This window comes from Megachile rotundata, chromosome 13 (assembly GCF_050947335.1).
Source record: "Megachile rotundata isolate GNS110a chromosome 13, iyMegRotu1, whole genome shotgun sequence".
Lineage (NCBI taxonomy): Eukaryota > Metazoa > Arthropoda > Insecta > Hymenoptera > Megachilidae > Megachile > Megachile rotundata.
This window is the reverse complement of record NC_134995.1, coordinates 11,629,930-11,657,335: the sequence shown is the minus strand read 5'-3', so window position 1 is coordinate 11,657,335 and position 27,406 is coordinate 11,629,930. Positions and strand designations below refer to the sequence as shown.

The window sequence follows — 27,406 nt, the reverse complement described above, 5'->3', positions numbered from 1 at the left end:
CCCCAAATTGCAATATCCAAAAATCCCACGTCCCAAAGATAGAAAAATTCCAATACTAAAAGTCCCAAAATTGCAATGCCCCAAATTTCTATGTGCCGAAATTGCAAGTCCCCAAATTCCCATAACCCAAAATTAAAAACTCCCCAAATTGCAATCTCCCAAAGTTTCAAAATCCTAAAATTCCTATACCCTAAAATTCCCACATGCCAATTCTGCCACCAAAACAATCATCAAAAATTCCCTCGAATCTTACAAATAACGCATAATCGTCCTCGTCACGCGACAAAGTGCAAATGAGCAAAACTTGATCTATCTCAACACTCTCGGTATCGTTCAATTGAAATTAATTATTTTTATCAAGAACACAGCCGCGAGAGATCAAGAGGTTAAATTCCTTGTAAAGTTATCTAGAGAAATGCGTGTACATTTTGTTCGCTTACGTATACGATTTTCCTTCGTGTTGTCCAATTCAATTTCGATAGCCATTCCGCGTCAGAGAATTTTTCCCGAATTTACGCACGAATATAGAGATCAAACGAAAAAATTCCATATCGCCGGCGACGGGACAAACGCGACCAAAATGAAACGAGCATCGAGTTGAGAGCATTCGTCGAATTTGCACCGCTAGAGATTCTATGATTTTCAATAACCACGTAATCGACGATGCGGCTGGCTAGTCAATGAAATTCTCTTTTCAGAAAATCAAATATTTTGTTAAATTTCTATTTTTTTTTTTAAGAAGCTTTTATTTGGAAAGAATTTGTTATCAAAGAGAATGATTCGTTTGTGTAGAAGTTAAATTATATCGAACTTAATTTTGTAGAGAGTGAATTTCGCTGATATAGAAAGAATATATGTACATACAGGGTGGGAAAGAATATATCTGACGCGATTCTGAATAAGATTTCCCTTTGCAAAAATTCTCTTTGAAGCTTCGTTTTGGAATTATTAGGGAAAAACACGGACCAGTCAGAACGCGATGAGATTGGTGAATTACCAAGAGTGGAATTACAACGCGTCGAATTACCAAGCATTGAATTACCATGCACTCAATTACCACGCGTGGAATTACTACGCGTCGAGTTACCACATGTTGAATTACCACGCATGGAATTACCATGCGTCAAATTACCACGCGTCGAATTACCACGCGTTGAATTACCACGCGTGGAATTACCATGCGTTGAATTACCACGCGTGGAATTACCACGCGTTGAATTACCACGCGTGGAATTACTACGCGTCGAGTTACCACGCGTCGAATTACCACGCGTGGAATTACCATGCGTCGAATTACCACGCGTTGAATTACCACGCGTGGAATTACCACGCGTTGAATTACCACGCGTGGAATTACTACGCGTCGAGTTACCACATGTTGAATTACCACGCATGGAATTACCATGCGTCAAATTACCACGCGTCGAATTACCACGCGTTGAATTACCACGCGTGGAATTACCATGCGTTGAATTACCACGCGTGGAATTACCACGCGTTGAATTACCACGCGTGGAATTACTACGCGTCGAGTTACCACGCGTCGAATTACCACGCGTGGAATTACCATGCGTCGAATTACCACGCGTTGAATTACCACGCGTGGAATTACCACGCGTTGAATTACCACGCGTGGAATTACTACGCGTCGAGTTACCACGCGTTGAATTACCACGCGTGGAATTACCATGCGACAAATTACCACGCGTCGAATTACTACGCGTCGAATTACTACGCGTCGAGTTACCACGCGTTGAATTACCACGCGTGGAATTACCATGCGTCGAATTACCACGCGTTGAATTACCACGCGTGGAATTACCATGCGTCGAATTACCACGCGTTGAATTACCACGCGTGGAATTACCATGCGTCGAATTACCACGCGTGGAATTACTACGCGTCGAATTACCACGCGTTGAATTACCACGCGTCGAGTTACCACGCGTTGAATTACCACGCGTGGAATTACCATGCGTCGAATTACCACGCGTGGAATTACCACGCGTTGAATTACCACGCGTCGAATTACCACGCATTGAATTACCACGCACTCAATTACCACGCGTGGAATTACTACGCGTCGAATTACCACGCACTCAATTACCACGCGTGGAATTACTACGCGTCGAATTACCACGTATCGAATTACAACGCGTCGAATTACCACGCGCAGACGTGAGAGCTTCGAGCCTAGCTGAGCGTACGCTACTTATGAGACATCCTATATAAACTAAATTTGAGCTAAAAAAACTTGATTAATATCTCTGCTAAAATTCTACTACAACATGGAGTTATAAAATTGTCATAAACAAATTATTTTTGGAGTGTCAATAGAGCAGTAGAGATAAAGTGAGAGGAAAAGGAAGGGTGAAAAAACGAGTGCATTCGATCGAGCAGGTATATTGCAGAAAGCTAAAACAGGTCGATCATCTTACCTTCTTTAGTGCTGAATCGGTTGACATCGACTTCGTTCACCCTGAGTATGACGTCGCCGGCCTCGACCTGCAAAACCAACAGACACCGTTTCTATGAAAACGCATTCTGCGCAAGGATCAATTGGTCTGAAATGACGAATTGCCTTCGAAGCATCTATTTGTCCCTCGTGCTTCGGGCGATACGTCGATAGAACGAATTCGTTGGGTTAACCGTTCCATTATGCAAATCACTCTTCGTCAATTGTTACCTTATACCTTCTTATTTCTTTTCCAAATTGTACAGAAAAGAATCACACGGATTTGTAACGAAGTACTTTTAATTTTCTAGGTTTGGGGTTTTGAGAATTTGAGAAACTTGGGGATTGTTAGATAGGGAGAATTTGGGGACTTAGAGGTAAGACAAATGTAGAAGTTTGTGGACTTGGAAGTTTGAATATTTGGAGACAGAGAAAATTTTGGAATTCAAGGGTAGAAATTTGGAAACTTGAAACTTCGAAACAATTGAACTATTGCAATCATATATTTAAAAATTAACGTTCCTACTTCTCTATCAATAATAGCCACTATGATCTAATCCACTATGTCCACACATCACATGTACAGTATCCCTAAATTAACCTAAAAAATATTCATAACAAGTTGTATTAAAGTAACCAGAGAATGAGTCACCGTAAGAAGTAGGTATAACGGTGTCCGAAACGAATGGGTTAGAGTTGGATTAAGGGAAAGTTGTGGCGCGATAAAGGCGTTCAATTGATTGGAAAAGTTCAATAGCAAGGAGAAGTAAAGTTTCGTGTAGTGTACTTTGTTAAGAATTCATATCCAATGCCATTATTCCGATTGTCGTTGAAATACCCTCCTCGACTCGGTTTCATTGCTTACGTAACCCTGTGGTAATCTTGAAATTATCATCTGAATGGAACGACCGAGGAAACGAGCACATTTTACATAACTTACGCTCGTTACTAACAACTCGGGAAAGACCATTGTGCACTCTCTCACGTGGCCAATTCTAAACGATTTACCATCGTATAATCTTATTTTCAGTTCCTCTTATCCGTACATCATTGTAATTTTAAGATAATAGTACCATTGTCGTGCAGACATTTTATGCACGATGTTTACACAGCTATTGCAATATATTTTATTATCACCGTTGATGTTATAACAAGTTGACATCAAAGATTAAAGTGAATAAACATAAGTGCTCGTTGAGGTTAATACAGACTGGTAGAAGAATGAATTACTACTGACTGTTACCTACTACGCTATTTTCAATGTCAGCCATTTTGTGTGAAGTCTATCGATGAAATTTTTTCATAGTTATTTTTGTTGGACATCAAGCTTTAAATTGATGTATCACAAGTACTATTTTGTGATACTTTTATGTCATGAAATTATGACAGAACTTGTGACTAACAGAAACACAGAATTAAACATGAGACATTGTTAGATGCGACTGGCAGCCATTTTGTATGAAGACTATCCATGAAATTTTTATATGGTTATTTTCGTTGGACATCAAGCTTTAAATTGATGTATCACAAGTGTTATTTTGTGATACTTTTATGTCATGAAATTTTGTCAGAACTTATGGCTAACAGAAACACAGAACTAAATATGAGACATTGTCAGCTGTGACTGGCAGCCATTTTGTGTGAAGTCTATCGATGAAATTTTTACATAGTTATTTTCCTTGGACATCAAGCTTTAAATTGATGTATCACAAGTAGTATTTCGTCACAGTTTTCTGTCATGAAATTTTATTAGACTTCATAACCAACATAAACATCATTGTGAGCTGTAACTGACAGCCATTTTGTGTGAAGACTAGTTACGCCATTTTGTATCTATGAAACACTAATGTAGTCATTTCCCTCAAGCTTCATACTTCAAACTGACATACCATAAGTGCCATTTTGTAACACTTTTCTATCACAAAATCATGTCGAACATATCCACAATAAGCAACCCAACAATCGTCCACAATATTTCAATCTGTAAGTACCAAAAAGAAATAAGCAAGTTCCGGTCGATTACCAGAAGGAAAAAGGTAACGAAGTATCGAATATTCCGGTCGATGGATGCCAGACGCCGATGGTTTTGCAGGTTGTTCGAACTAGATACAGTCTGCAAAACGTATTTCAAGCAATCCTGATATAGAACTTTTCACGTAGTTTCTACCAGTTGCAAGTTCGATGCACGAACTTCCTCTGAAAAATCGCTTCAGCTCCTCTCCGGTCCGCAGACTCGCGATTTTCTTTTACGACCTGCCTCCGGGAAAACGATCCTCCATCGGGAAAACGAAATTGTTTACTGGGAGTTACAAGTCACCGGAAGGAGACAGATAAGGAAGAACTGCGATCATACCAAATCTCTGTTAACGCGAGCAAATCTTTGCTTCCAGTTGAACAAATAAAGGAGCAGCTGCGTGGAAGAAATCAAGTCAAGTACAGTCAAGAACAAATTTAATTTAGGACAAGTATATCAGATATTACTTTTTTTGAACTTCTGAACATTTCAAGATGTGGATTTGGAGATGTGGATTTCAAGATGTGAATTAAGATGGATGTGGACACATTTCAAGATGTGAATTAAGATGGATGTGGAGACCTAGGGATTGGAACCTCTAGGTACTTGAAGTCCTAGGAATTTGAGAAGATATTTAAAAACTCCAGGATTTGAAGCTACAGAAAAGGGACATAAAAATATGAAATTCAAGAACCTAGGAATGTGAAGATGCAGAGGTGGATCTAGGGAGAAACATAGAAACACCAAGTCTGTAAACTTGTTAATTTACAAGTCAAAGAATTTGTGGATCAAAATTTGAAAATACTTGAACTCAAATGAGGATCTATAGAAACAGTCTCTAAAGCAAACGTTTGCAACAAATGCACAATGACCTTGAAGACATCGATAGATTCTACAAGAAGAAAGAATGCAATCACAATACCAATACTTGGAAATAAGAAATTCCATGGGCAGGCACGTTCGTACCGCTCGGATGCCACGAATTCAACTCTGAAAGGGTATTTTCCTCATCGAACAGCTCTATCCAATTACTCAGCATCCACAAATGCTGTCTCTCCTACGTTGTCCTGCTTGCAAGCGTGTTTACATTGAATTTCGTGCCTGAATCTCTCTGACCCGTTTAGTCGAAATCTATTACGGAATGCATCGTCGCGCACAACCAAGCTGCCCTGAAATTGATTTACGAGCGAACGCTTGTCAGCAGTCGACCTTCTTGTTTCCGATGGCACTGATCGATGCACGAAATCAGGATGTAATAGCCGCAGAGTAGATACACGTGGTTGCATCTTCTATTTCTGCGATACTCCTTGACCCTTAAATGGCGGGATAGACACGTGATTCGGTGCAACAACAATGGAGCAACCCTAAGAGCTTTCATGTGGAAAAATAACTACTTTGATATGTAAATGAATTTAGGAAGTTTATGATGACTGAATGAAATTTTGCTACAATTCGAAAAGGTTCCTCGTTACACGGATACAAAGATAGAATGCCGAGGTTCTTGTTATTATTAATAGTAATTTCAAGTACGTTACTACCGTCATCTCACCGAAAACAAACGGAGAATGCAACAATAATTCACGACAGCTTAATTGAACTGGCGCTGCCAACACACACAGAGGAAGCAAGGAAAACATATCGCCAGAAATAAAATCATCAAGAGCAAGGTAAAAGTTCGACTTCGTTAAAGAGTTATAACAGGAGGCGATGCTAGACGAGTAAAGATGCCTCCTAGAGAGAGGGAGAGGCACTGTTAGTACCTTGAGGTATTGGGACCTTGGAGTGTTGAGACCTTAGGGGTATTGGGACCTTGGAGTGTTGAGACTTTGTGGTATTAGGACCTTGGAGTGTTGGGACCTTTTTTTTTTTTTGGCCGATACTTCACCACCAGGTTGGTGTTCCCTGGTCCAGGTGCGGGACTACGCCTTAGCAGAGGAGTGTTGGGACCTAGCAATGTTGGAATCTAGCAGTGTTGGAACCCTGGAGGATTGGAACCTTGCAGTGTTGGGACCTTGGTTTGTTGGGACTTAGCAGTGTTGGAACCCTGGAGTATTGGGACCTTGCAGTGTTGGGATCTAGCAGTGTTGGAACCCTCGAGTATTGGGACCTTGGAGTGTTGGGACCTTGGAGTGCTGAGACCTTGCAGTGTTCGGATCTAGCAGTGTTGGAATCCTAGAGTATTGGGACCTTGGAGTGTTGGAACCCTGGAGTATTGGAACCTTGGAGCGCTGGGACCTTGCAGTGTTGGGACTTTGGAGTATTGGAACCTTGGAGTGCTGGGACCTTGCAGTGTTGGGACCTTGGAGTGCTGGGACCTTGGAGTGCTGGGACCTTGGAGTGCTGGGACCTTGCAGTGTTGGGACTTTGGAGTATTGGGACCTTGGAGTGCTGGGACCTTGCAGTGTTGGGACCTTGGAGTGCTGGGACCTTGCAGTGTTGGGACCTTGGAGTGCTGGGACCTTGCAGTGTTGGGACCTTGCAGTGTTGGGACCTTGGAGTGCTGGGACCTTGGAGTGCTGGGACCTTGGAGTGCTGGGACCTTGGAGTGCTGGGACCTTGCAGTGTTGGGACTTTGGAGTATTGGGACCTTGGAGTGCTGGGACCTTGGAGTGTTGGAACCTTGGAGTGTTGGGACCTAGCAGTGTTGGAACCCTGGAGTATTGGGACCTTGCAGTGTTGGGACCTTGGAGTATTGGAACCTAGCAGTGTTGAAACCTTTGAGTATTAAAACCTTGAGGTATTAAAACCTTGAAGTGTTGCAACCTTAAGGTACTGCTCCTTGAAATACTGTGACCTAGGAATAATAAAACCTCAAGAACCAACATCATATACAAAAAATTACAAACATATTCCAAATTATCAGAGATCGAGATATGCTCGATTTAAATATCCCGCTTATTTATACAATTTAAAGAGTCTGGTTCACTAAGACTTCACAGCTACAGAAAGCAGAAACAAATAGAAAAATAAAAGCGGAACGATGATGCAGGCTAATTACCAGACGCTGACCAGACGACAGGGCACTCGACAAAAAGTGTTTTTCACCTGGTACAAGGGCGTGTACTCGACGTAATCGAACCTGTCCCCGTGTCTCGATAAGTATCGATCTAGGGGCCGGCAACAACACCACAGACAATACGGGAAATTGGGCATTTGCGAAAGGCACGTCGCTCGCTATGCGACACAGCCAGCCAACACGATCACACGGCTCTGAAACATCGGCTACGCGAAATGCGACTGAATCTCGGTCATGGATTAGAATTCAGACAGCGTGTGTTGCTTGCCAGACGTTGTATTTTTGTCTGCCGTGACATTGACTTTCCTCGGGACGCTGTCCAAACGCAACTTGCACGCACCCTACTAATAGATGCAACAAATACGTGATATGGAGTCTAGGTTACGGGAAACTTGGGGTCGTGGATTCGAGTTCTTATTTCATTTTCGGGACATTTTTGCTATCTTGAAATTGGATTTTGAGGCTCTGGGAGATTCGTGTGGATGGTTTGGAAGGTTTTATGGCTTGGAAGTTTTGGATTTGAACTTGTAGGGTTTACTATTTTTTAATTGGAATTGGACTAAAGATCATAGGCCCCAAATTTTAGGTCCCAATACCACAAGGTTCCAATACTCTAGGGTTCCAATACTTTAGGGTCCCAACACTCCAGGGTTCCAATACTCGAGGGTCCCCATACTCCAGGGTTCCAATACTTCAGGGTCCCAATACTCGAGGGTTCCAATACTCGAGGGTCCCAATACTTGAGGGTTCCCATACTCGAGGGTCCCAATACTCCAGGGTTCCAATACTCAAGGGTCCCAATACTCGAGGGTTCCCATACTCGAGGGTTCCCATACTCGAGGGTTCCAATACTTCAGGGTTCCAATACTCAAGGGTCCCAATACTCGAGGGTTCCCATACTCGAGGGTTCCAATACTTCAGGGTTCCAATACTCAAGGGTCCCAATACTCGAGGGTTCCCATACTCGAGGGTTCCAATACTTCAGGGTCCCAATACTCGAGGGTTCCAATACTCGAGGGTTCCAATACTCGAGGGTCCCCATACTCGAGGGTTCCAATACTCGAGGGTCCCAATACTCGAGGGTCCCCATACTCCAGGGTTCCAATACTTCAGGGTCCCAATACTCGAGGGTCCCCATATTCTAGAGTTCCAATACTTGAGGGTCCCCATACTTCAGGGTTCCAATACTTCACAGGGTCCCAACACTCCAAGGTCCCAACACTCCACGGTCCCAATACTCCCAGGTCCCAACCTCCGAAAGTACAGGTCCCAAAATTCCCACCTCCAAAATTCCCAATACCACTCCCAAAACCTCATCCCAAAATTGCAACTCCCAAATTCCTATACCCAACATCTAACCCCACATATCTAGTCCGCAAACAAAGTGCAGCAAAATGATTTATTCCCCCCAAAAACATAAACAACAAAATGAATAAAATCATCGTGAATATTCATCCGGCAATTTCTCGCCAGTCTTTTTGGTCGATATGTTTATTCGCGAAGCGTACTGTGAAAACACATTGCACACTTGAAGACACATCGGTATATAACCAGATGTTAACCGTTCCGTTTGATCTGGCGGCGCTGCTTGATCCCGGCTCGTCATTTAAATTCGGAGCTGAAACTCGAGGGGGCTTCGGAACGATGATGGATGACCTTGAGTCGAGCAACAGTGGGAGATGACATGGTTATTCAATGGTCGGAAATGGTTCGTCAATGGCGATTAACCTAACGGCTCTTGTTACGCAAAACAGTCGTACGGCTGTGTTACGTACAAAAATGTGCTTCCTTTTTCATCGAACTTTATTTATACGCGTTGCGTCAGTTGTGACTGAATCGTGTGGGTCAATTATACTTCATTGTAACGAGATTATGGATGCGTTACGAGGTTTAATGAAATTTCAACGCGTCTATTGTTTTCTGAATGGTAGTTGGCTTCATTGATTTGATTCATTGATATACGGACTGATCATTTTGATACTGCCGTATAAATATTCAGTTTTTCTTTATTTTTAACGTGACCCAAATCAGTTCGTGATTTGCGATCGAATGCATTCACGTTCATAACAAGATTCATGTTTAAACATGTTCTAAGAAAATGTTAGGAGATCTACTTTTATCAATGAGTTAATTGAAGCACGTGTTATCGATGCCGCAATCGTACGAAAACGAGTAAACCGAGACGAATTTGCCGGTAATACGAACACGATTTCCGTCTGAAAAGTGCTTTAATTGGATCAGATAAATTGATGAGTCTCTGAGGAACGATCGAGCCTCAAGAGGATCATGTAAAAATAAATGCAAGGCACTGGAAACGTCACGTACGCTGCTTCAAGGTTTCAAACCGATATTCACTTTCATTTTCAGTGGAGGACCCTGAAATTTAAATCGAAGCGTCCCGTATCTTGCTCGACGTCAACGGTTCGCAAGGTGACCCATTTTGATCCGCGAATAAATTTATTTCGGTCATTAAGCGAATATTGGAATGTTAATCAGAATTTATGATCGCAAACGAGCTACTGGGATTCTCCAATTACGTTTACGATCTTCGAGGCAGGTGGACACTCGACGAGTAGAAATCGATAATTCGGAGGACTGTGAGATCTTAGAGGCTTTTGGGATATTGGGACCTTGGAGTAGCTGTACTTTCGGAGGCTGGGACATTGCAGTGTTGGGATATTGCAGTGTTGGGACATTGGAGTGTTGGGACCTTGCAGAGTTAGGACATTGGAGTGTTGGGACCTTGGAGTGTTGGGACCTTGCAGTGTTGGGACCTTGCAGTGTTTGAATATTGTAGTATTGGGACCTTGCAGAGTTGGGCCCTTGGAGTGTTGGAACCCTGGAGTATTGGTACTTTGCAGAGTTGGAACCTTGAAGTGTTTGGACCCTGGAGTGTTGGGACCCTGGAGTGTTGGGACCCTGGAGTGTTGGGACCTTGCAGAGTTGGGAACTTGCAGTGCTGGGACCTCGCAGTGTTGGGACCTTGCAGTGTTGGGCCCTTGGAGTGTTGGAACCCTGGAGTATTGGTACTTTGCAGAGTTGGAACCTTGAAGTGTTGGGACCCTGGAGTGTTGGGATCTTGCAGAGTTGGGAACTTGCAGTGCTGGGACCTTGGAGTATTGGGACCTTGCAGTGTTGGGACCCTGGAGTATTGGTACCGTGCAGAGTTGGAACCTTGGAGTGTTGGGACCTTGGAGTATTGGGACCTTGCAGAGTTGGGAACTTGCAGTGCTGGGACCTCGCAGTGTTGGGACCTTGCAGTGTTGGGACCTTGGAGTGTTGGAACCCTGGAGTATTGGGACCTTGGAGTGTTGGAACCCTGGAGTATTGGGACCTTGGAGTGTTGGAACCCTGGAGTATTGGGACCTTGGAGTGTTGGAACCCTGGAGTATTGGGACCTTGGAGTGTTGGAACCCTGGAGTATTGGAACCTTGGAGTGTTGGAACCCTGGAGTATTGGAACCTTGGAGTGTTGGAACCCTGGAGTATTGGGACCTTGCAGAGTTGGAACCTTAGAGTGCTGGGACCCTGGAGTATTGGAACTTTGAAGTGTTGGGACCTTGGAGTGTTGGAACCTTCGAGTATTGAAACCTTGAGATATTGGGACCGTGGAGTATTGGAATCTTGAGATATTGGGACCGTGGAGTATTGGAACCTTGAGTTGTTGGGACCTAGGAGAGTGGCTGAACCTTGAGGTATTAAAACCTCGAACTACTGGAACCTATGAGTAATAAAACCTTGTAGTATTCTAAACACCGCATACTAAAACTTCACAGCATCAAAACCACTGAAACCTAATTTCACAAATTTTCAGTTCCCTTCTAAAAAAAATATGAATAGTCCAACCTTCTCTCCCGTAAAAAATATTCCCATGAAATCACAGACTTCACCATTAGACCACTCATAACATGGTTTCAAATTTCCAAAAATAGTACGGGAGCTTTTTTACCGCGTTCCCAATGGAATATCATGTTCTCCGTTAGTTTTTGCCAATTTAATTTCCGCCATTCATCCCCTAAGCTCGAATGAAAAAAGGCAGTCTAATCCGGCCGAGTGTTCTAACGGGTACCTCGCATGAAAAATCCGTTTGAAGTGCAAAACGAACGCAACGTCGGCTAAAAGCCAATGAAAGCGTGCGTTCGGTTGTTGTTACCCGTGATAATTGATACAGCCACGTGTCAATGTTGGCCGGTCTGTACACGCGATGCAGGTCGACATATCATTCGAGTCACGCAGGGGCCACCGACCGAACACGGTTCGCGGAGTGCACGCGTGTGCCAGCGTCGACAGATCGATGTTCGAGTCACGCTGTCCACGGCTAAAAGGTCTGTCTCTCGTTTCCTTTAGAGTGTTTCACAACGAACGATCAGAAATTCGTAATGAAATTCTGTGACTGAGAATTGACTGTTGATATTCTTACTGTTAATATTGATGATCGGTAGCTAGAATCTTGTGAATTAGTAGCTCTTGCTAAGCATTATGATAAGGATTGATATATCGAAAGTGATATTTTGTGGCACTTATGATATGATGTTAGTATGATGGACTGAATAAAGCAGAGGTTCACTTGGTCATATGTGGACATCAACAAAGTCTACTGCTAACACTCCACAGCTAGGTGGTCAGATCCTAGAGCTGGTCAGATCTAATAGAGACTCATCACAAACTAGCTGATCAGATTCAATAGAGATTCACTTGGTCATATGTCGATATCAGCAAGATCTGTTGCTAACACTCCACAGCTACAGGTCTACAAAATGATCAGATCCAATAGGGGCTCACATCATCACATAGCTGATCAGATTCAATAGAGATTCACCTGGTCATATGAGGATATGAAACTATTGCTAACACTCCACATCTATAGATGCACAAAATGATCAGATCCAATAGAGGCTCACATCATCAGATAGCTGATCAGGTTCAATAGAGATTCACCTGGTCATATAAGGATATCAAACTATTGCTAACACTCCACATCTATAGATGCACAAAATGATCAGATCCAATAGAGGCTCACATCATCACATAGCTGATCAGGTTCAATAGAGATTCACGTGGTCATATGAGGATATGAAACTATTGCTAACACTCCACATCTATAGATGCACAAAATGATCAGATCCAATAGAGACTCATATATCACAAAATAGCTGATCAGGTTCAATAGAGATTCACGTAGTCATATAAAGATATGAAACTATTGCTAACACTCCACATCTATAGATGCACAAAATGATCAGATCCAATAGAGGCTCATATATCACAAAATAACTGATCAGATACAATAGAGATTCCCTTAGTCACATGTCGATATCAGCAAAGTCTATTGCCAACACAACTATGTATAGCACAAAATGATTCAATGTAGATTCGGTCATATGATCAACAAAACAGCTACCGACCCACAGCTACCCTACCATGCCAAAACAAATAAAATGTCACGGTACACCGAGCCAAATACCCGAAATACCTCGTGTCCCATTATCTCCACGCCAGAAAATTTCGCATTCCCTAATGCACTTCGTGTAACAATGTGAACGAGGCTTTACACGCGAAGAGGTGTCTAGGGACCGCTGACAGAGGCCAGCGTGACACAGGCAATCGTCACGTCACGCTATAGAAAAGCCACGTGGGTGGAAAATAATAGCTATTTATATCGGCGTTATCTTCTACCGGCCGTTTCCGCCTGTCGGTGTCTCTGTTCTACCGGTTGGCCAACGTACTTCCGTTGCGATGCTCTTCTCTCTCTTTCTGTTCCCGCTCAAGATAAGGGTTATCTGATTTCTTGGAAGATGCACGAGCACGCTCGATGATACAGTGTCAATGTCAATGGGATGTCACGCGATGTGCTTTCGTAACCTAACTTGTACCCCGTGTACGGCTACTGGTTACTGCCTCTTGTTACGGTCTGCTTAAAATAAACTTACGCGGCAATTTTTTTAATGAGGCATAGTAATCGGGGTATCGAGGATACCGGAATATTCGGCGGAGGGAAATGGGGTATGGGGTTGATGACATGGTGAAGTGGGTGTGGGTATATCGGGATGTGAAGGTTTCGGGATGTGAAGCATTCGGGATGTGAAGGTTTCGGGATGTGAAGGTTTTGGGATGTGAAGGTTTCGGAATGTGGAGGTTTCGGGGCGTGGAGGTTTCGGGATGTGGAGGTTTCGGGATGTGAAGGTTTTGGGATGTGAAGGTTTCGGGATGTGAAGGTTTCGGGACGTGGTGGATTCGGGACGTGAAGGTCTCGGGATGTGAAGGTTTCGGGATGTGAAGGTCTCGGGATGTGAAGGTTTCGGGACGTGGTGGATTCGGGACGAGAAGATTTCGAGATGTGGAGGTTTCGGGATGTGAAGGTTTTGGGACGTGGAGGTTTCGGGACGTGGAGGTTTCGGGACGTGAAAGTTTTGGGATGTGAAGGTTTCGGGACGTGGTGGATTCGGGACGTGAAGATTTCGACATGTGGAGGTTTCGGGATTTGAAGGTTTTGGGACGTGGAGGTTTCGGGATGTGAAGGTTTCGGGATGTGAAGGTTTTGGTATGTGAAGGTTTCGGGATGTGAAGGTTTCGGGATGTGAAGATTTCGGGATGTGAGAGTATCGAGATGTGAGAGTATCGACATATGAAGGTACTGGAATATGAGAGTATCAGAATATTGAGATATTGGGACGAAGGTATATCGGGACGTGAGAGTATCTGGGTGTAGGTGTATCGGGATGTGAGAGTACCAAGATGTGAAGGTATCAAGCTATCGATATATAGGCATATGGGAATGCAAGTATATCGGGATGTAGCTATTTCGGTATCTAGCAGCATCAGATGTAGGTATATCGGGATATAGGTATATTTAAATGCAAGTATTTCGGGATGTAGATATAGATACGTAGGTGTATCGTATGTAGCTATATCGAGATGGTGTACCAATATGTAGATATATGGAAATGTAGATATTTCGGGATTTAGGTATATTAGTATCTATGAGTATCGCAATGTAGCTATATGGAGATGTAGGTATTTCGGTATCTACATAGGTATACATAGGTATACATAGGTGTACATGAGCATACATAGGTCTACATGATCATACATAGATCTACATGATCATACATAGGTCTACATAGGTATACATAGGTTTACATGAGCATACATAGGTCTACATGATCATACATAGATCTACATGAGCACACATAGGTCTACATAGGTATACATAGGTCTAGATAAGCACACATAGGTCTACATGAGCATACATAGGTCTACATAGCTATACATAGGTTTACATGAGCATACATAGGTCTACATGATCACACATAGGTCTACATATGTATACATAGGTCTACATGAGCACACATAGGTCTACATGATCATACATAGGTCTACATAGGTATACATAGGTCTACATGAGCATACATAGGTCTACATGAGCACACATAGGTCTACATAAGTCTTTCTAAGTGCACCGCATTTAGCAATGCCAAAATGTCAGTATACACAGTGAGGCTACCAGCTACCTAAATAACTCGCCTACTATCGATAACAGGAAACTAGTAACATCAGACACTCTCCATACCAAATCAATACATTTTTTCCTCTCGTCAGTTAGTTCTTACAACCACCATTTTTAAGTGCCTACATCTTGAAGAATTATACCATTTAAGCCAAGAAGCATTGTTCCGATGCTCCACGAGAAATATTCTGATTAAAGCTGCGCGAGTCTGCGAGCAAAACGAATGATGAATTCCAAGCATGATCATACCACTCGGGCTGACTCAGAGCGTTAATTCGTCATCGAGCAATCAGTAGCTCTCCATCCAACGAACGCATTTCCACGTGAAATTAATTCTGGACGAAGCTACCTCACCTGGATCGGATTTACATTATTTCTTGCTGTCTAGCCGTTAACCCGACGAATTTCCATACTTTCTTGTCGACCCCACTCGATATATATCGATCGCATCCCCGGCCAACCGAGCAAAGTGCTCGGCTAGACGGATCCCTTTGAACACCGAACGACAGACGATGTTCTGTTGCCCTCATAAAAATGGATCTCGTCGAGACGAGTAATAAGAGAAGCCAAACACTCTGTTATTCGTTGCCTTTTTACTGACGTTTCTTTCTTCCGACTCTTCTTTGCGTCACCACTGGACAAAGGTAAGAAGACAAACATTCTTTAGGATGGTCCTGTATCAAAACTTCTATGTTTATTTCTGAGGCTGGCAATTTGCGAAGTTCAAGAATTACTACCTCAACAATTAGTTGCAGTTTAAAATTCCAAAATGTACAAGCTCCTAAGCTTTTTAAATCCTGCATGAAAGTTTCAATCTAAAATTCCAATCGAAAGTCTATCAAAATCCGTGGAGTTTAAAAATTTCTAAGCCTCCCAAAACCTCCATCAAGCTTCCAATCTAAAATTCCAATCGAAAGTCTATCAAAACCCTTGGAGTTTAAAAATGTCAAAACCTACAAGTTTGTAAGCTTCTCAAAACTTGCATCAAACTTCCAATCTAAAATTCCAATCGAAAGTCTATAAAAATCCGTGGAGTTTAAAAATTTCTAAGCCTCCCAAAACCTCCATGAAACTTCCAATCTAAAATTCCAATCAAAAGTCTACCAAAATCCTTGGACTTTAAAAATTTCAAAATCTACAAGCTTCTAAGCTTCTCAAAACCTGCATCAAGCTTCCAATCTAAAATTCCAATCGAAAGTCTATCAAAATTCTTGAAGTTTAAAAATTCCAAAACCTACAAATTTCTGAGCCTCCCAAAACCTCCATCAAACTTCCAATCGAAAGTCTATCAAAATCCTTGGAGTTAAAAAATTCCAAAACCTACAAATTTCTGTGCCTCCCAAAACCTCCATGAAACTTCCAATCGAAAGTCTCTGAAAATCCTGATCTCCGAAGTGTGAATATCTGCAAATCTATCAGAGATCCAGGGAAGCAGGATGCAAATATTTGAAACGTTACGTAAAGAGATAAAAATATTGCATCAAGTATCTACTGGAGTAACGAAACGAAAAAGGTAGGAAACAACGTAAGCTTCTTTTCCGTTGTATAACAGAAGCGCTAGTCCCATAGGCGTGCCAATTGACGGATTAAAGTATTCAATGCCTTTTGTGCCTGTGAAATGAATAGAATTCCTAAAAATTCAGATGCTTAAATCGGATAATATCACGAAGTGTAATTAAATAATGCAGTGTATAAATATGATATAACTGAGGTATAAAATACAATACATAAGACGATTAAATTTGTATAAATGTGACAGAGGATTTGTATAACAGAAGATGGATTAAATTAATGGAAGATGTTGGTATGTTAACTATGATAATATACAGGGTGTCTCACAATTAGTATACATGGGACGTACACTAATTGTGAGACGCCCTGTAGAATACATTCAGTACATACACTACCGTCCATAAGTATCCGGACACTTGGTTTCGTTACATAAAACATAGTTGAACTTTGTACGAAAGGTATTTAGGGTTATCATATCATTTGTAATAATTATTATTATCTTTTTCGAGGTGTCATAACGTAATAGAATTAATTTTTAAGTACAAATTATACAATGAAAGTGTGAAAGTAAAATTCATGTCCAGAAGTACAAAGTCCAAATTTGTGAATCTAATGAAACGCTTTCGATTCTAAAAAAAATTTTCATTTCTACTGTGTTTCATTTCTATGGTGCAGAACGTATTCAGAGGGTTCTTCGATATGTTTCAAGTGTTTGTAAACTGTTGGTAGATGTTTAGGTTCCCTCAATGGAGGTAAGAATGGAGGCAACGCTACGCACTCGACAGTTTCGGTTTAGTTCGTCTGTAGCTTCTTTTCCATCGAGATACGAGTTCCAAACGAGAATTATCAATCGAAAAACGTTCCAGTATTCTGACCTTCGCAGAAAAAAAATCGATTTTAGTTACTGTTGCAGATACTTGAATAACTTTCGTGCAACGCGAATGCATATTTCGCTTGTGTCCGGATACTTATGGACGGTAGTGTACATCTACGCATACATCTGAACTTGTCCCCATTACCTAACATCAGTCTGTCCGATACATTTGGAAATATATTAATCCGCTTGAATGCCATCAATTCCCTTCGAGCATTCAAAGGAATTCTGAACCTGAAGAATGTCCAAGAATACGGCGTCTGGTCGTGACAGCGAAACGGAGAACTGTGCGTCATCTATTCAACGAGAAAAAAGAAATTTCAACGCGAAAAAGAGGCAGAACGGAGACGAAAATGTCATCAAATTCCGCTGCGACTTCCCCTCGACGCAGGTTAAGGTGATGCTGGCCAGAGGATGGGTCCAGGTAATGGAATCACTCGTCTCTTGATACGTTTTATGTTTTGGTGAAAAATTAGTATCGCAGTCAATGCATAAAATTTTCTCCTGACATTTGTAAAAGGTTAAAAAGATTAAAGTAATCTTTGATAACAAGGGAACTGCAAATAGACTTGCGAAATGATAAAGAACCTAAGTCCCTAATTCTCACAATGCTGCTAAGTTCCTATTCACCAAATTCTGCCCTTCATATAAATCCCTAAAAATCAACTAATAGCTCCAGATCAACTAATCTTATAATAGTTGACTTCCCCACTTCAGCAAATGTAAATTTTGCTGTCCGAAGTTGAACAGAACAACCTTGTTGCAGACTTAGAATAGTAGAACAATACTTGTAATAAGATACGTGAGATCTGGAGCACCGAGATAAGCTCGAAATAGTAGTAAGATAAGATTGAACTACGATGTAAGATAGCCTGCAACAACGTTGCAAAAGCAGGAAGCGATTTATTGACACAAACAGTTCGCGTCTGTTTCCTTTCGCTAATTCAGGAAGGATCCAGTTTTCCCTGTCCACGATAACCTCACCCACGCGAATTCTTAACCGAAGGTAACCGATACCGAGGACACCAGTTGGTGTCTCTGGTGGTGCGAGATCAACGACGTACGACAAGCCTTGGACTTAAAGCTCGCCTTCCATCAAAAGATACCCCACTTTCGCAATCATTACGAGCTGACGCGTAAGAACTATCTGCACAGGAACCTGAAACGCTACAAGAAGTCGTTGCTCAAGTCGAATAAAATCGACGAGGCTGAACTTTGCGACTGCATGCCGTTGACTTTTGAACTACCCAATGATTACAGACTGTTCGCAGAGGAGTATCATAAGCAACCTGGCGCTACGTGGATTGTGAAACCCGCTGGGAGATCGCAGGGAAGAGGTAATAGATTCGAAATGTTCAGAGCTAATAGGGCTACATTGGAACTCTGGAGTATTAGAAGCCTAGAGTATTGGGAACTTGGAGTGTTGGGACATTGGAATGTTGGGACCTTGCAGTGTTGGGACCCTGGAGTATTGGGACCTTGCAATGTTGGGACCTTGGAGTGTTTTGGACTTTGGAGTGTTGGAACCCTGGAGTATTGGGACCTTGGAGTGTTGGAACCCTGAAGTGTTGGAACCCTGGAGTATTGGGACCTTGGAGTGTTAGAACCTTGCAGAGTTGGGACCTTGGAGTGGTGGGACCTTGCAGTGTTGGGGCTTTGGGGTGTTGGGACCTTAGAGGGTTGGGACCTTGCAAAGTTGGAACCCTGGAGTGTTGGGACCTTGCAAAGTTGGGACCCTGGAGTGTTGGGACCTTGCAGAGTTGGGACCCTGGAGTGTTGGGACCTTGCAAAGTAGGGACCCTGGAGTGTTGGGACCTTGCAGAGTTGGGACCTTGCAGAGTTGGGACCTTGCAGTGTTGGGACCTTGCAGAGTTGGGACCCTGGAGTGTTGGGACCTTGCAGAGTTGGGACCTTGCATAGTTGGGACCTTGCAGAGTTGGGACCCTGGAGTGTTGGGACCTTGCAGAGTTGGGACCTTGCAGAGTTGGGACCTTGCAGTGTTGGGACCTTGCAGAGTTGGGACCCTGGAGTGTTGGGACCTTGCAGAGTTGGGACCTTGCAGAGTTGGGACCTTGCAGTGTTGGGACCTTGCAGAGTTGGGACCCTGGAGTGTTGGGACCTTGCAGAGTTGGTACCTTGGAGTGTTGGTACCTTGGAGCGTTGAGACCCTGGAGTGTTGGGACCTTGCAGAGTTTAGACCTTGGAATGTTAGGACCTTGGAGTGTTGGGACCCTGGAGTGTTGGAACCCTAGAATATTGATCCCTGTAGCAACAATACTACATTGAGTTTGGTCCTAAGTTGATATAAATACAGGAAATTTATAAAAAAGAAATGCCCAACATCAAATCCCTATCTCGAGTTCCCAATATCTCCAAGTACCGATATGCAAAAGTCAACTAACTCTAGCTATCACTAAAGTGGCACCACCCACGTTAACAGGTATATTCCTGTTCAGGAAGCTGAAGGACCTAGCAGAGTGGCGAAATAAAGAATACGGTCCCGAGCTGATCGAGGCAAATCGCGATCAACCCGCAGTGGAGACGTTCATCGTTCAGAAATACGTGGAGAATCCTTACCTCCTGGCAGGTTTGTGTCTTACACAGTAGCAGCTTTCAGCCGCTTATCACCGTTGAATAATGGCCGTGGTTGTCGAGGATGCCTCAATACACGTTCGAAAGGGTGGCGAACCACCCCGGGGTTTGAAATCCGAATCTTTGTGACAGCGTCGGCGAAAAGGAAGAAGCTTGAATGTCGGCTGCATTCAGAGCCACTTTCTTCGATGGTCTTACACGGCTCTGTAGATACTCTTCAAGAGGAGTCTCTTTTATTCGGCAACAAATGGCCCGAAAGTTTGTAAACGTTTCGGCACCGTTTTCAGGGAGGAAATTCGACCTGCGTATTTACACTCTAGTTACCTCTTTTCACCCTTTGAAAGTGTGGCTGGCCAGAGAGGGTTTCGCTCGTTTATCCGCCGAGTTATTCGATCTGGAGAACATCGACGACAGCAGGGTGCATTTGACCAATATGGCGATACAGTTGAAGATACAGGGTGACGAGAAGAGGGAGGAGCTGAAGAAGGGTTGTAAATGGGCCTTGATCAAGGTCAGGGAGTTCCTCACTGCTAGACATGGAATCACCGATGTTGAAGTGCTACTTCAACGAATCGCTGGTTAGCTTTATTGTCATTTGCCATATACACATCATCATATGACACATGTGATCATATACATATATACACATGTAGTCATATACACATTACATATACATTACAGTCATATACACATTACATATACACATATACACATATAGTCATATACACATTACATATACATTACAGTCATATACACATATAGACATATAGTCATATACACATTACATATACATTACAGTCATATACACATATACACATATAGTCATATACACATTATATATACATTACATTCATATACACATATACACATATAGTCATATACACATTACATATACATTACAGTCATATACAAATTACATATACATTACATTCATATACACATATACACATATAGTCATATACACATTACATATACATTACATTCATATACACATATACACATATAGTCATATACACATTACATATACATTACAGTCATATACACATTACATATACATTACATTCCTATACACAATATATTCATATTCATACAAGTATTTCATGACATACACATTCATGCACAAATATTTCATACTGTACTTATATTGACACACAAAAATTTCATAACGTATATTCACATATGTTCCACAATGTATTTACGTTCATGTAACATATGTATGCTTAACGTATGCACGATTATATCATCACATGTGGCATAGGTGTGATAATGGCGAGTCTACTGGCAGTACAGCCGGTGATAATGCAAGGAAAGAACTCCTTCGAGCTGTACGGCTACGACATACTTCTAGACGAAGATCTAACACCCTGGTTGCTGGAGGTGAACGCCTCGCCAGCCCTAACCGGTACCGACACCGAGGATTATCGACTGAAGTTCGACCTGCTAGACGACACGCTCAACATCCTCGACTTCGAGGGTCGTTTCACGGGCCTGGAGACGAGAATCGGTGGCTTCGATCTTCTGTGGAGCGACGGCCCTGTCTGGACCACTTGTCCTAATCCTGCTATCTGCGGAGAACCACCCAACGACCTCAGGAAGCTCAATATTTTCCTTGGAGCCAAGAACGATCGCGTTCAACAGCTACGTCAGCTGTTGGATTATTTGGACGAGAAACGGAATAGGGGACAGGGTAATCGTGCTAGGAAAATTAACTAACTCTGTTCAATTCTAGAATTTGAGACGCTTCGTACTTTTCAACAGTCTGTGTTCCAATCAGAATTGTTTTTAACGCTAAACCTACCGACATCTAATGTGTACTTAATTTGAAGTTAAAAAATAAATAAACAAACGACAAAACATAAATTTGTACACACACTTATTCTTTATCTTGATGAAAATCGTACAGGAGTCTGTGTTCTAATCAGAATTGTTTTTAACGCTAAACCTACCGACATCTAATGTGTACTTCATTTGAAATTAAAAAATAAATAAACAAACGACAAAACATAAACTTGTACACACGCTTATTCTTTATCTTGATGAAAATCGTACAGGAGTCTGTGTTCTAATCAGAATTATTTTTAACACTAAACCTACCGACATCTAATGTGTACTTAATTTGAAGTTAAAAAATAAATAAACAAACGACAAAACATAAACTTGTACACACACTTATTCTTTATCTTGATGAAAATCGTACAGGAGTCTGTGTTCTAATCAGAATTATTTTTAACACTAAACCTACCGACATCTAATGTGTACTTAATTTGAAGTTAAAAAATAAATAAACAAACGACAAAACATAAATTTGTACACACACTTATTCTTTATCTTGATGAAAATCGTACAGGAGTCTGTGTTCTAATCAGAATTGTTTTTAACGCTAAACCTACCGACATCTAATGTTTACTTAATTTGAAATTAAAAAATAAATAAACAAACGACAAAACATAAACTTGTACACACACTTATTCTTTATCTTGATGAAAATCGTACAGGAGTCTGTGTTCTAATCAGAATTATTTTTAACGCTAAACCTACCGACATCTAATGTGCACTTCATTTGAAATTAAAGATGAAATTAAACAATAAATAAGCAAACGACAAAACATAAATTTGTACACACACTTATTCTTTATCTTGATGAAAATCGTACAGGAGTCTGTGTTCTAATCAGAATTATTTTTAACACTAAACCTACCGACATCTAATGTGTACTTAATTTGAAGTTAAAAAATAAATAAGCAAACGACAAAACATAAATTTGTACACACACTTATTCTTTATCTCGATGAAAATCAATTCTGATTTCAAGAAATGTATTTTAACAAAATGTACTCCTTATAATAAGAAGCTTGTGGAGCGGTCATTTGACCGGTTTGATTGTTTTAGTGTTAATAATCTAATATCCTTATGAGCATATGTGCACATGTTAGAATTATTTGAAAAATTCAGTGAGTTACTTGACAAATTTTTTTACACTTATTAAGTATGTGAAGATGTGAACATGTAAATTTTACAATTTCTAAATTTCTGAGTTTATGGCCAAATTTCCGAAAATTTCGCTTTTTTCCTGTCCGATTTAATTTCATTGTAGCCTACGTGGCAACAGCCGACCGTGGTACCAGCTGGTTGAAACTAATGAGCACGAATTTGCTCCGCGGCGTGCAGCTCGTGCACAAGTGTGTGTATGCATATTCATACAGAGGCTGCACACCGGTGCATCCCTGCACCGGCGATGCATGTATATTCACGTGTACGCCATAATCCACGAGTTGCAATTCGTTCCACTTCCGTGAACCCAATTTTTCCGATGTATGACGTCAATTTCATAAATATTTACACTTACTGGACGTATTTAAACTTACTGTTTAATAATAGTCCGAAGGATATTTATACGGACACACACTTTTTTTAGTATAATCTCGATCGATACGCTGAGGGATATTTTCTTATGTAATTTTGTTGAAATTATGAAATAAAAGGATACTCGTGTGTATTTGAGAATCAACGATAACTCGATCTTTCTGCTTTCGAGTGTCTTGAACTCGCGAGTTTTATTCACGAACGATCTCGCGTTAATTGCGACGATAAAAGAACTAGGAGAGGAAGGAACAGTTTTTTTCCGAGCGTGATATTCTTGGTCGGAAAACCCTGTCGACCCGGAAAATTTTTCGTTCGCCCCTCGACGACCGAACTTATTAAATTCGTAACAAAAACCGTGCCATCGTGCGAAAAGAATGCGGTACTCTCGCTTTTACGCGACGAGGCCTTTTCTTCTGCTCGTTTTTCATCTCCCTTTCGGTCGTCGACTAAATTTAGCGAAAGAACCGTATAACTTCCCGAGTGCACTCGTATTATCCTGATTCTCTAACTGGCAACACGGAGTAAACCTCGTTAAAATGTTACTTCATGATTGTCATTTCCTCCGCGAGTATCGCGACAAAACACGCTATTCCCTGTGGAAAATACCGATGTCTTAGAAACCAGTCTCGAACGACAAATCAGATTTAAAAACTGCTTTCATGACATAAAAGTATTACAAAGTAGCACCGTGCAATTACAGCTGAGATCGAATGATTACATACCTCAAGATGGCTGACCAACAGCGATCTGATAACTAACCATTTTAATAGTGCTACATAGGAACCATGGAGTATTGGGACCCTGGAGTATTAGAACTCTGGAGTATTGGGACCTTAGAGTGTTGGGACATTGGAATGTTGGGAGCTTACAGTGTTGGGACCCTGGAGTATTGGAACCTTGCAGAGTTGGGACCTTGAAGTGTTGGAATCTTGGAGTGTTGGGACTCTGGAGTGTTGGGACCTTGCAGAGTTGGGACCTTGAAGTGTTGGGGCTTTGGGGTGTTGGGACCTTGGAGTGTTGGGACCTTGGAGTGTTGGGACCTTGGAGTGATGGAACCCTGGAGTGTTGGGATCTTGGAGTGTTGGGATCTTGAAGTGTTGGGACCTTGGAGTGTTGGAACCTTGCAGAGTTGGGACCTTGGAGTGTTGGGACCTTGGAGTGTTGGGACTTTGGAGTGTTGGGACCTTGCAGAGTTGGAACCCTGGAGTGTTGGGACCCTGGAGTGTTGGGACCTTGGAGTGATGGAACCCTGGAGTGTTGGGATCTTGGAGTGTTGGGATCTTGAAGTGTTGGGACCTTGGAGTGTTGGAACCTTGCAGAGTTGGGACCTTGGAGTGTTGGGACCTTGGAGTGTTGGGACTTTGGAGTGTTGGGACCTTGCAGAGTTGGAACCCTGGAGTGTTGGGACCCTGGAGTGTTGGGACCTTGGAGTGATGGAACCCTGGAGTGTTGGGATCTTGGAGTGTTGGGATCTTGAAGTGTTGGGACCTTGGAGTGTTGGAACCTTGCAGAGTTGGGACCTTGGAGTGTTGGGATCTTGGAGTGTTGGGACCCTGGAGTGTTGGAACCTTGGAGTGTTGGGACCTTGGAGTGTTGGGACCTTGGAGTGTTGTGACTTTGGAGTGTTGGGACCTTGCAGAGTTGGAACCCTGGAGTGTTGGGACCCTGGAGTGTTGGGACCCTGGAGTGTTGGGACCTTGCAGAGTTGGGACCCTGGAGTATTGGAACCCTGGAGTGTTGGGACCCTAAGTATTGGGACCCTGGAGTGTTAGGACCTTGCAGAGTTGGGACCCTAATGACCCCAAAGCTTTCTTTGAACTTCAAGCTCTATAAATGCTGTCAGTGATATTTTTATGCGATGAAATGTGTACATGTGCAAATTGTTACGCAATACTGTAACTTCATTGATAAAATTCGATCAAAGAGATTTATACCGTAATAAACGATAATAGAGAATAAGATTATCTTTATGGCTGATAAGGTGAATTTTTGAATTTTTCCAGAGTACACTTTTTTCGGTATGAAAATTGCATTTTCGTAGGGATGGAGGTAGCACTACGGTTGGTCTTAACGTCCTTAACCTATTTCCAACGTTACGTTAAAGCAACATAATGGTTTTGCTTCCTTGCTTCTTCCTCTCTCTCTGTTTCACCCTCTTTTCCTCTGCGTATAAGCCGTATTCGTTAAATCGTGATGGAACGTTAACGACGACCTCCTTCGTCGATAAAAACGATTCTTAATTAATACTTCTTATGGCTCTTGTTAAGCCGGCGGAGAAAAGAATTGTTCGATGATGAATTGGTTTAATACATCTTTTGTCGAGTCATGAATAAGCTGCTGGTCTCAACAATCAAACTATTTTATGATGACTAGATCAATTCTTACGATCTTACGATTTTAATTCTCAAGATTCTTACGAAATTCGAAAATTAACGAATTTTAATAAATAATTCAGTATAAAGTGTACGTTTGCATTTATTTTTGTTTGATATTATATTTTTAACAATTGTACTGTTCCATTTTACTAGATTTTATTATAAATTCATATGTTTGAAACTACTCATTTCGACCGCCATATTGGTACGCTACGCGCATGCGCACTCTCCATCGAAATCGTACCTCCACCGATTCATGTTATACCTCCTTCGCTTTAGATTTCTCTGGATCTCTTCATTCAGACACTTTTTTATCATTCTATTTACTTTACTTTCATCTGTTATTTTGTATCATTCTTTTTTATCCTAACAAGGTCGTTGAATTGAAAATGTAAAAAGTAACCACTCTCTCTAGAAATATTACGAACAAAAATTGTGTGAAATATTACGAACAAAAGAATAAAAGAATCCTCGAATAAAATTGCACAAACCAGAGGATAGAATCCTCGAACAAAATTGAGCAAACAAGAGAATAACCCTCGAATAAAATTAGAAACAAGTAAAAGAAACCTCGAATAAAATTGCACAAACCAGAGGATAGAACCCTCGAATAAAATTGAACAAACAAGAGAATAACCCTCGAATAAAATTAGAAACAAGTAAAAGAAACCTCGAATAAAATTGCACAAACCAGAAGATAGAATCCTCGAATAAAATTGAACAAACAAGAGAATAACCCTCGAATAAAATTAGAAACAAGTAAAAGAAACCTCGAATAAAATTGCACAGACCAGAGGATAGAATCCTCGAATAAAATTGAACAAGCAAGAGGTTAACCCTCGAATAAAGTTCGAAATAAGTAAAAGAATAAACCTCGACTAAAATACAAATAAGGAAGATAAACAAGATCTCGAAAATTCGTGAAAGTTCCAAGGAAAGAAAGATTAGCACCCCACCGAGCAATCGATTCTTATCGACGAGAATCGAGAAGGCTCGAGGTTGCTAAGACGTCAGACGACGCCAACGAGACGGTTATCGTCGTACGATGTTCCTCAGGTGCCAAAGTACCCTTCATCTTTCGTACCCTTCTGCGGATAGAAGTATAAATCGGCTTGGATGGCCGGAATCGATGCTCTACTTTGTGTAAGAAAATAAAGCGAGATCAGAGTGCAACGACGAGGAGCAACACGCTTCCGGTGGATGCTTTCCTGAAATCCTTACGCGGCGGAATAATTCAACGCCGGAGGATTCCGGTCCGCATAAATCAACCGGGGATGTTCGAAATATCTCTCCGCGAGAATTTTACCTTCGAATCGATTTTAATACGTGGGAGGCATACTGAACTGTTGATTCTTGCTTTATTATTTCTAACTTCACGTCTGAATTTGCAGGGTAATTCGGCATTAAAATCTCTGAACATTTTATTTTAGCTGTGTTCTTCAATTTATTTTACTACACATCTTGTTTTTCACTGGAAGGTTTTACTGTTGTCAGATAGCAAAGTTTTATGTTGACTAAATGAATTTATTATTTCTCTGCTATATGGCGTCGCTGTGAGAAAAAAATTACTGTGTTGAAATTCCAAGAGCGTCGTAAGCATCGTCACTCGTAAGGTTTATATCAAAGGGTTAAAGGGTTAAAGTCAGTTTTCAAAGTAATCTAGAATAAATGGAATATTTAGCTTAAGCAGCAACATTCT

At 41.6% G+C, this 27,406-nt stretch overlaps 2 protein-coding genes across 6 annotated transcripts in view; one reads left to right on the top strand and one right to left on the bottom strand.

The window, feature by feature from the left end:
- Efa6 (Exchange factor for Arf 6) overlaps nucleotides 1-27,406 on the bottom strand; it is a 62,090-nt gene that overhangs the window by 23,095 nt on the left and 11,589 nt on the right. For 3 of the 4 annotated variants that reach the window (XM_076538611.1, XM_076538608.1, XM_076538609.1), the window contains exon 2: nucleotides 2,439-2,505. In XM_076538611.1, coding sequence (XP_076394726.1) covers nucleotides 2,439-2,505 — 67 coding nt within the window. Of the gene's footprint in view, nucleotides 1-2,438; nucleotides 2,506-7,514; nucleotides 7,699-27,406 lie in introns of those variants that run through there. The other variant, XM_076538610.1, reaches the window with a different exon arrangement.
- LOC100881115 (putative tubulin polyglutamylase TTLL9) lies at nucleotides 14,840-22,767 on the top strand. Of its 2 annotated transcripts, none has more exons than XM_076538615.1 (5): nucleotides 14,840-17,801; nucleotides 18,384-18,714; nucleotides 19,818-19,964; nucleotides 20,314-20,547; nucleotides 21,228-22,767. In XM_076538615.1, exons 1-5 carry the CDS (start codon nucleotides 17,619-17,621, stop codon nucleotides 21,680-21,682), a joined length of 1,350 nt encoding a protein of 449 aa, XP_076394730.1. In that variant the 5' UTR covers nucleotides 14,840-17,618; the 3' UTR covers nucleotides 21,683-22,767. The 2 variants fall into 2 exon arrangements, with proteins under 2 accessions (XP_076394730.1, XP_076394729.1); XM_076538614.1 differs by having other exon boundaries at nucleotides 20,257-20,547; nucleotides 21,228-22,766.